The sequence below is a fragment of the Otolemur garnettii genome, unplaced genomic scaffold, assembly GCF_000181295.1.
Source record: "Otolemur garnettii isolate 467f Iridium unplaced genomic scaffold, OtoGar3 scaffold00518, whole genome shotgun sequence".
Classification (NCBI taxonomy): Eukaryota; Metazoa; Chordata; class Mammalia; order Primates; family Galagidae; genus Otolemur; species Otolemur garnettii.
This window is the reverse complement of record NW_003852913.1, coordinates 6,611-16,944: the sequence shown is the minus strand read 5'-3', so window position 1 is coordinate 16,944 and position 10,334 is coordinate 6,611. Positions and strand designations below refer to the sequence as shown.

At 36.9% G+C, this 10,334-nt stretch overlaps 1 protein-coding gene across 1 annotated transcript in view; it reads right to left on the bottom strand.

Annotated features, from left to right (window-relative positions):
• LOC111722824 (taste receptor type 2 member 10-like) overlaps positions 1-10,334 on the bottom strand; it is a 12,136-nt gene extending 1,802 nt beyond the window's left edge. Inside the window, exon 1 of the mRNA XM_023509155.1 lies at positions 9,611-10,334. Coding sequence (XP_023364923.1) covers positions 9,611-10,334 — 724 coding nt within the window. The remainder of the gene's footprint in view (positions 1-9,610) is intronic.

Sequence of the window (10,334 nt, the reverse complement as noted above, 5' to 3'; positions counted from 1 at the left end):
GGAAATATTATCAACCATAGGAACAGACTATGAATTATAGTCAGCAAAACAAAACAAACACACCAAACAAAGCAACCAGCAAACTTAGAATTCACATAAACTGCACATATTGGAATGAACAGGAAAAAATATGTATAGATATTTTAATTATGTATATAATGTTTTAAGTATCAGGACAGAATTTCAGAAAAGAGGAGCTATAAGAGACTTTCAGGAAAAAAAATGGGAACATTTCTAAACTTTCTAGAAATCAAGAATAGAATTATATTAAATGGAAATGGACAAATTATTTCAAGTAGAGAACTAATATTAACAGCCAAGATTTTAAAACTCCAACAAGATACTACTTACATGAAATAGAATTCAAAATTAACACATGGAAAGCTGAAATGAAAATGGTACAAAAATAGACAGTGGAAACATCATCTGAAAGAAATCTGGTATCATTACAATAATATTAAGTAAAGTAAGCTTTGGAGTGGATATGGAGAAGGGGAACACTTCTGCACTGCTGGTAGGAATGCAAACTAATACGTTCCCTTTGGAAAGAAGTTTGGAGATCATTTAGGGATCTAAAAATAGGAATACCATTCCATCTTGCAATTCCTCTACTAGGCATATATCCAGAAGACTAAAAATGACTTTATAACAAAATTATTTGCACCAGAATGTTTATTGAGGCCCAATTCATAATTGCTAAATCATGGAAGAAGCTCAAATGCCCATTGACCCACAAATGGATTAATAAATTGTGGTATATGTACACCATGGAATATTATGCAGCCTTTAAAAATGGAGACTTTATCTCTTTTATGTTTATATGGATGGAGCTGGAACATATTCTTCTTAGTAAAGTATCCCAAGAATGGAAGAAAAAGTATCCAATGTACTCAGCTCTACTGTGAAACCAACATACAATTACCCACACTTCCATATGGAAGCTATAACCCAACTATAGCCCAAGATGAAGGAGATAGAGAAGAGGGAGGGATGTTTGGAGGGAGGGTAATTGGTCGGACCGAATCTATGGTGCATTTTACACAGTACAAGTTAAATCTACTAAGTATAGAGTATAAACATCTTAACACAATAATTAAGAAAGTGTGGTGAAGGCTATGTTAGTTTGTTGTATGTATTTCAAATTGTATATAAAACCACTGAAATAAGTATTTCATTGTACATGGCTATGATTGAATAAGGAAAATAATAATCAATATTGTAGATCAAAGGGGAAGTGTATTTTATAATGATAATAAATGTTCAAGTTAGCAGGGAGATAGAACAATTTTAGAACATTCTAAAATTTATGCAAGAAACAATCTAGAGGGGTGGTGCCCATGGCTCAAGGAGTAGGGCGCCGGCCCTATACACTGGAGGTGGTGGGTTCAAACCTGGCCCTGGTCAAGAAAAAAACTGCAATAGAAACAATCTAGAAAATATTTATAGAACTAAAAGCAAAAAAAAAAAAAAATATTTACAGAACTAAAAGCAAAAAAACAATATTTACAGAACTAAAAGCAAAAAAACAATATTTACAGAACTAAAAGCAAAAAATGTTCAAGTTAGCAAGGAGATAGAACAATTTTAGAACATTCTAAAATTTATGCAAGAAATAATCTAGAAAATATTTACAGAACTAAAAGCAAAAAAACATGATAGTGGATCACCACATACAACACATACAAAATAGTTTAGCAATCTTTCAGGGGAAACAAATATAGCTGGTCACATGTTAGGCTTTCTGGTGAAACTCATGACCACTGAGAAGGGTAGATAAGCACCTCTATGGGGTATTACTCATACTATGAACATTGTTCTAACTTGCTGCAGAATATTTTAGTATATGGGATAAGACAACAGGATAGTTTTGCCTCAAGGTGGTGTCCTCCTTGCCATACTCCTGACCATTACTGTATACTCCTCTCATCCAAAGTATAAACATTTGTGTGTGTGGGTAGGGTGGGTGTGACTGTGTCCACATGAAATTCAGTTAAATCAGCTGCAGGGTATTGCAGCTTCTCCTCCAAGTCTTGTCACATGTTCAAGTACCACATGAGTGGGTACATGCTCACTTTTCTTGTTCCCAGTGGGCTAGCCACATAATTAGGCCTTTGAATACAGCAGTTATCAGTACAAATACCAGGGACCAGGGTATGAGTAATTACTAACCAAGCAGCTGACAGCTCTGCCCATTGACTACCCTGATGTGTGTCTATCTTTGTCAGTGGTCCAAGTGCAGGAGTTTCCAGTGCTGGAGTCATTGGTATACCAGTCGTCGTCTTGGATGAGTAAAACTGCTTCTCTTACTTGGTCAAGCACTGGAGCAGGACAGGTGTTTTTGGTTGCCAAAGGTGGCTGGACTTAACACAGCATGCAATTCTGGGCATAAGGGACTCATTGCCAGAACACTTCCTCTTATAACTAGGCAGGCATGCCCTTTAGCCAGGGTAAGTGTTTGGGCTTCATTGGAAGCAAGTTGTTTGAATTTTCCTTCTAATCATCCCTTAACTGTTAGACCCATTATCAGCATGAAAGAAGGTCTTTGTTAATGGTTTCACTGGAGGAGAAGCATAATATACTGGCAGCACTTCCTGATCATGGAAGAGAATTAAGCTCTAGAAGGTACACAAAAGAAGGGGCTTCAAAGAGGATGGGAAGAAAGCCTGGCCTTCTGGACAAGGAAGGCTGGAGGACCCATATAAATGTGGAAATGAGGTAACCTAGGTAACTAATGACCAATAAAAGAGATAATAATTAATGACCAATGGAAAAAGGCTATCATTCTTGGAGGCACAGAGAGGCCAATGAAAGAGTTGCAACCAATTTCATACTGGGAGAAAGAGGGTATTAACGCTCTTCACTGCCTTTGAGTCTATGTCTCCCTCAACTCTTCATCATGAGAGGGACCCACTTCCAACTCTCTTTGGAAGTGTTCTAAATTGCTCCTTGTTCTTCTTAAATAAAATTTCTCCTTGTTACATTGAACTTGTGTGGATTACTTTTGCTTTCTATTCATACTGTCTGTGCTACTTGGCCTTTACTCTCAAGTTCCAATTCTTTTCACTTCCACTTATGACTGTGCCTCATTGAACTTTCTACCTCAACTAAGTGATCCAACGAGGTCAAATAGATTCAGGAAAATAGGACCCTGACACTCCAAAAGGACCATTCTATAATTATGACCAAAATCCTGAACAGAGTGAGTTACCATACTCAGGTTGCCTTAAGATCCAAGTCATACCCTCAGGTGTAGCAACAACATTGAAAGATATAGTGATACCCTTATAAATTTTGCTGAAGGCTGGTGTTTGCTGCACTAGCTCTGTAGTCTCTTCAAAAGTTTCTTGCTGATGTATGTCTCAGTCCCAAAGTGCCCCTTTTCTTATAAGTCTATACAGTGTTCTCAATCATTGGGCTGAAAGTGGGACAAACCCTCTCCAATAACTTAAATGATCAACAAATGTTGGGATGTTTGGATTTCTCTTACTATTGCCAGAGTTGGGAATTGTGGGACATTCTCAATTACTGTACCTGGTATCAAGGAGTCTTACCTGACTCTAAAGCTACACTTCAGGCCCTGGGGCCTGAATCTTCTGAGAGTAGGTTGCTCATCCCCATTCCTATATTTCAACACCCAGTACTGTAAGAATTTCTGTAGCACATTAAATCTTCAGGGGTTAACATAACATCATCATGTAAGGAAATCTGGGAAGAGAAGATGAGAATGAGAACAGAGACACTTCTTCAGCCACCATTCTATAACAAATCCTAGGAATGTGAAGTTAGTCCTAGAGCAAACCTGGAGACCCACTGGTGACCTTGCCAGGTAAAACAAACTGGTCTTGTGATTGTTTGGAGAGAGGAATGTTGACAAGGCCACTAGCCAAATCTAAGACAGCATGATATGTCCACAGCATGGACAATATGTGGTCAACTACCTGAGTAATTCCCAGTCTGACAGTTAAGCGCCACACATCTCATTGCTGAATATCACTAGGTCAACAGAAAGCAAGAGGAGTAGTTCAAAGGTAATGAAATTCATCAATGAGGCATGTACCATCCTTTCCAGGATAAGTTTGTGGCCTTCATTGTCAGACCTTGTTTCAGGAACTGCAAACAGGTATGGTCGGGGTTATCTTGCTCAATCCCCAGTCATCCACAGTTACCTGCCGGGTCTTTTCTGATTTGTGTGCAGACCAGAGGGTACAGTTAAGGGGACATTTTGGCTGAGTAGATATGTGTGTCTCTTTACAAGTTCCTTAGTAGCTGTACTCATGCTAGCATGTTTCCCGCAAACAATTTTAATTGTTTAATGTAGACACCCGGCCAAGGGTTAGGGAATTGCAGGGGTTCCCATTGCCTCTTCCTTGGAAACAGCCTTTTCCATATGAATTCTTTCCATATGAATTCTCTCACTAAAGTTTGAAAAGCTTTATCTAATACTACCTGTGCCCAAAAGATTTCTAGAATAGAGGACATATACACCATGAATGGGTCAAGTAGAGATTTTTCAGTATCTAAAGCTATTAATGTTCTTACATCTGGATCATTTGTTTCCCATAACTATCAATGGCAAAAATTGAGAAGGGTGTCTTGCTGTATTTCCATGGATTATAGTATATTGTATTCCATTGTTTCCTAAGGCCGTTTTTGCTTGTTTATTTTGGAGGAATATTAAATGGCAGACTCAATACCAGGCTTGGGTGCTCCCTAATGCTCAAATATGGTGTTGACCATGGTCCAGCTCCTATTCTTAGTCCTAACCTCGGACCCACCCTTGATTGGCCAGGGAAGTAGAATTGTCAAGAGGTTGATTCATCTTCCCTCAGGGAAGGGCAAGGACAAAACTTCTGCTCAGGCTGTGGTTCCTATCATGAGGCTGCTACAGCATGAGGTGATTTGTTAATATTTTTCTCAGGTTATTCTGCTCCCCGTAATTCATGCCACATTTGCTTCAACATGATCTTACTGTTCCCTTTCCTTGTTTCCCTTCTTCTGTTGGGTTTTCTTTTTCCCCCTTTATTGGATTTTGTCAACTTATAAGTTGCCCCTGTCCTGGCCTTCTTGGTTTATACCAAAGTTTTCTGTGGCTTTTCTCACATAATATATACCTTCATTCACTATGGACTCAGAAAAGATAGTAAACGGCTAATCTATCCTCATTCTTAGTATTTGTAGCAGCCCCTGAGTTGCTCCAATTGCTGACCAGAAGACTGTCCCTCCTGATAAATCTTCTGAGTTAGGTAAGTCTGTCTTACAGCTAAAATAATCCTGTCCCTAGAAAGATTCCCTGTGCTGGTGTTGTGTTATGAATGTGTTGCTGTAGCAGTGCATGAGTTTTTATGTTACTCATCTGTCTGCTTTCTTTCAAACTAAAAACTACCTACCACACTCTGTGTCCCTCACATCACCATCCAAACAATCAAGAGTCCTCAAGACAGTTGTTTAAGGCCTCTGCAATCTCTAAGAGTCTACTCAGGCTATTCCCTGATAGTGAGTCTCCTGGATCACTTGACCCCATTTGCTGCAATTGTTAAGGTTTCCCTTTCGTTTGAATGAGGGGAGAATTTGCTAGTGATCCCATTTGCCATCCTGCTCTATGCCTTCTAGGTCTTCAGAGTCTTTCTCTCCATAACATCCCCTGGGATTCTAGGTTTTCACATCCCATTTGGGTACAGACATCTATAGTTATCTAGTTATAACACCTCTGACTTTCAGTCATTTCCATTTCTTTTCCCTCAGGCATACAAATCTTCATGACAATGTTTTAATTTTGGTCTCTTGGTCTGCAATTTTGTCCATGAGTTAGACATAAGAAAAAGAGCAGAAAGGCACATGTCCTTTTCTAGTTGCAATTCCTCCTCTGGCTGTTTAGTTTTTGCTTCTGTTTCTAGGTGGGCCTTTGGCTTTGTCGCCAAATGAAGGGCCCACGGAAGAAGCCAACTCATAGCTGTGACTGTCTATGGCCCTTTCTTACACAGTGCCCTCATCAACTCTTTTAAGCTTCTGTATATGAGTGAGAGGATATGGTTTTTAACTATACATTCCTGGCTCATTTCTCATAACATAACTTCCTCTAGTTCCAGCCGTGTTGGTACAAATCACAGGATTTCATTTCTGTTTAAAATTTTTATGGATGAATAATATCTCATTGTTTTTCTTTACCATTTGTAAACCAGTCTTTCGGGGACCATGTGCACGTTGGTTGAGATATCTACCTGGGACTCTCCAAAACTGAAAGTGGAATTTGCTATTATCAATAAACCCAGATCCTGAAAGGCAATATTTTAATGGGAACTGAGAAAATAATGTACATCCAGCAAAATATTAGCAGTAGAAGTACTTACCTCTGAAATGCAACACTAAGTGAAACAGGAATGTAAAGGTCTATCCTTCTGAGAACTTTTCTACTAATAGCATTGCATGTATCTATATTGGAGACCAGAGTTTATACTCTGTATTGCCTAAGAATTTTCAAATGAAAAATTTTAGTAAAGAAATTCAAGACTGGTAGGGACCCCAGTGAACTTTTGTAAGCAAAGTCAAATTCTTTCTGACATAGTACACTGTAAATGTGTTCCCAGAGAACACCACTAGATAAAGTTCTGATGAAACAGAGTTGAATGTAGACTCACAAAATACATGAGGCCTGATCCAACATAATCAAAATCATTACAAACAAGAAAGTAAATAATCAGAACTGCAAAGGCAGCAGACCTCAGAGTCAGTACTTACACAGTTCATGCAAATGCTGGGGAAGATTCTTTCCCTTATTTCTCAAGGAATGTTAACCAGAAAGATTTTGCTCACATACCTTATATTTTATTTAAGTTTACATCTCTGGTTACATAAATTATTCAGAAGACTAAAAGGAAATAAAAATATCTCTACGTGTGCTGTCCATGGATTACCCATTTATCCAGTTTATGCATAAATAAAATCCAAGCAGACTTCTCAGCAACAGACCTATTATTTATCTATCTTTAAATCATTTTTAATATCTATGTAGAAACATATTAACAATGATTAGTTGAGTAGTATAAATGTTCATAATCAATTTCTCCTTCATACGTTTCTGTGTTTTCTCATTTCATGTGCAATGAATCTATAAAAATGGAGCTATTGATAATGGAATAGGTGTCAATAAACCCAAGTTCATACTAGCAAAAATAGCAGTAGAATAAGAGATTAGGAAAACATAAATTGAATAAAGTTCATAGACATTACAAACCTATATAAAAAATTAAGTTGTTTATTTAATGATCAAATTAAGAAAAAAAACATAATGCACACATGGGACAGTGCACTATATAAAATGCAAAGGCCATAAGGGAAACAATCAGCAATCACAAGATAAGAAGAAAACAAACAACAATTCCCCAAAAGTATATGTATAAGTTACTACTTGCTGTTGGTTAACAATCCTCTATAACTGCCTTATGCACTTGAATGAGAATTAAAGATATTTTTGCAATTCAGGTAACAACATTAAATATAGGAAACTTGCTTGATTTTCTGATTGGAATATTTGGTTATTTTTTCACTATTAAAGTGTTGGTTTACTATTTCCTTTAAGAAATGCATCAATTCTGCAAAAAAAAATTATCAAATTCCTCCTTGATGGAGTTTCACTTAAAAGACTATTGAAATGCAGTTCTCTGTATGTATTAGTCATACTGGATCTTCACTTGCTGCCATGTTCTGGACCCCTTCTTGCCTCAGGCTCTGCACATGCAGCTTTCCCATCCCGAATCCTCCCTGCTCTGCTACCTTACTCCTGTGCAGAGTTCAGATTTCACACTACTCCATCTTCACCTCCTTGACACCTTCTCTACTCCTAGGACCAAGTCAAAACACTGGTGAGCACCCATTAGTTTTTTTCTCCCAATACAACACAAAGTTGTTTAGGTGATTTTTTGCTTTTTGTTTGTTTTTCTACTAGAATATATTATACATTATATGGTGCATTGTTCAATACTATATCCTCAACATGTAGCAGAGTTAGCATAGAAAAATTTTTCTTGAATGAATGAATAGTATTCATGCTCTACCATACTCATATTTGCTTATTTTTCTTATCAGTAGAAAATGATGACAACAGGAGTATAAACAATATGATAAATATTAAGTACATTATTATATGTCTGTAGCATAAGCTTTTATACATCTTCAAAAATGGCGATACAGTCTTTCCAATCATAGAAAAGAAGTAAAATCTAATGTAATATATATAGAGTGCATTACTGTTTATGATATAATTTTAAATAAACCGCTCTTGTAAATTTGGTTGACTCTGGGTAGTGGCATTAGTTTTTTTCCCCATTATCTCTTAGTTATATGTATATTACAAACATATTTTGCTTCAAAATATAAAGTGTTGATTTGGGAACCTTATATAGGAAATGTATTAAACCTTAGATTGAAAAATATTCTAGACATTAAGCCATAAGTATAAAAATGAGATATTTCTGTGAGTTGCCAAAATGTCACTCCATTCATATACTGGATTGGACATCAAAATTCACTTTAAAATTTAGCATTTGAAGTATGTCTGTGAATACAAGTCTGTGTCTGTGAATGTGTGTGTATATGTGTGTGTGAAACTCTAGAGCAGAACATTTCATACTTTGCACAACTTTCATCCTAAGTTCTACTTTTTGTCCTTAGTCAGAGACTATATTGAATCCTTTGCATTGATACTTACAGTGAAATCTCTACCCAGTACTAATTGGGTCATAATTTTGCTTCATCTCAAATCACAGCATTTGAAGTACATAAAGAGTCATTGCATCAGTGCTCTGATCCTGTCTCCTGTGAGTAGACTCTGTTTCTCCAGCTGTTTTTGACAGAACTGCATTGACTACTTTGATTACTGCTATTGCATCCAACACACACCAGGAAAAAAAAGATGTTAGATTTTTAACTGTGAGTATCAAGTCATTCATTAAAGAATTAAAATAGCACATTGAGAAGAAGCACCCCTGTTTGTTACTCAATCTCATGTAAAGATTGATCACAAATTTCTTTTTACTGATTTCTGCTACTTTTGGTCTTCTTAGAGAATGAATGTTGATCCTTCAGGGATGTCAGGAAAAATGCAATGAAACATCATGTTGTAGATGCTTTTTGTCAGTGTCATAATCTATACAGTGAATAGTCTCCAAGTAGATGTTTTTCCTTGGGGAGCTGTGTGGGAAGAAGTTGCAAGACAAGAAATCTGACCAAAACACTGCATTAACATGGGACATTAAAATGTCACCAAGGAGTGAGAATCCTTAAGATACATTCAAAGCAATTATGAAAGATTTCAGTGACGTTTAATAACATGGATAACAACCAACATAAGAATGTGGTACAAGCAAAGCAGATCTTCAAAAATATCTTCAATGGATTATTCTCCTAGAACATCCATTTCTCTTCCAGCTCTGACATTACTGTCTGTTACAAAACATTAATTGCTGCAGTATCTGCAAAGAGGTCTGCTTTAGTTTGCTGTTTCCTAGAATTAGGATAAATGAGTGAGCCCAGGGATAGATGGTTGATGTTGTCATTCCAAAAAGTAATACAAGTTTGTTTTCTAGCACAGAAGATATTATTTCTATGCCAAAGCCTATAAAATATAAGATAAAGAGGATGATGAAAGATATCAGCACTTTCATTGCCTTTACATGAGCTTCATTGTTGGGGTCTCTGAATCCGGGGCCATTCAATTGCATCTTCCTACTATGTCTCCAAAGGGAAATGATTAACAGGAAACCTGTAATTAAGGATAGTGTAAGAAAGAAGATGACTCCCAGATTTATTGATACCTGTTGAACAAAGAACTCACTTTTTTGCATCTTGAATTGGCAGGTTGTATTTCTGTTCTTCATTTTATCATTAGAAATCTTTATGACTTGCGGAAGAGTAATTAATAATGAAATAACCAAGAACCCCATTAGAAGAGGAAGAATTCTCCTGATTCTCCTTTTCAACCAGAGAAACATGTAGTGGGGAAAGTTTGCTATCTTCAGGAAATAGAAGATGTTGAGGCTGGTGGCAAAACAGATACTGGAATGATTGATAATTACCCATACGTAACTAATGTATTCCTTTAGGTTGCTAGAGTAATAAGTATATGGAGACAATACACCCATTACTCCATCTATCATTATTACCCATATCAGACAAATTCTCGAAATTGCTAAGCCAGTGAGAATAAAGCCAAGCATAGAGAGCTTCTTCTTGACACATTCGATGCAGTACACAAGTGCAATAAACCCGTTACCTAATACCCCCAGGATGGACTCCATAATTGCAGCAAAAAGGAAGATGCTTTCCAGTACACTTAGCAT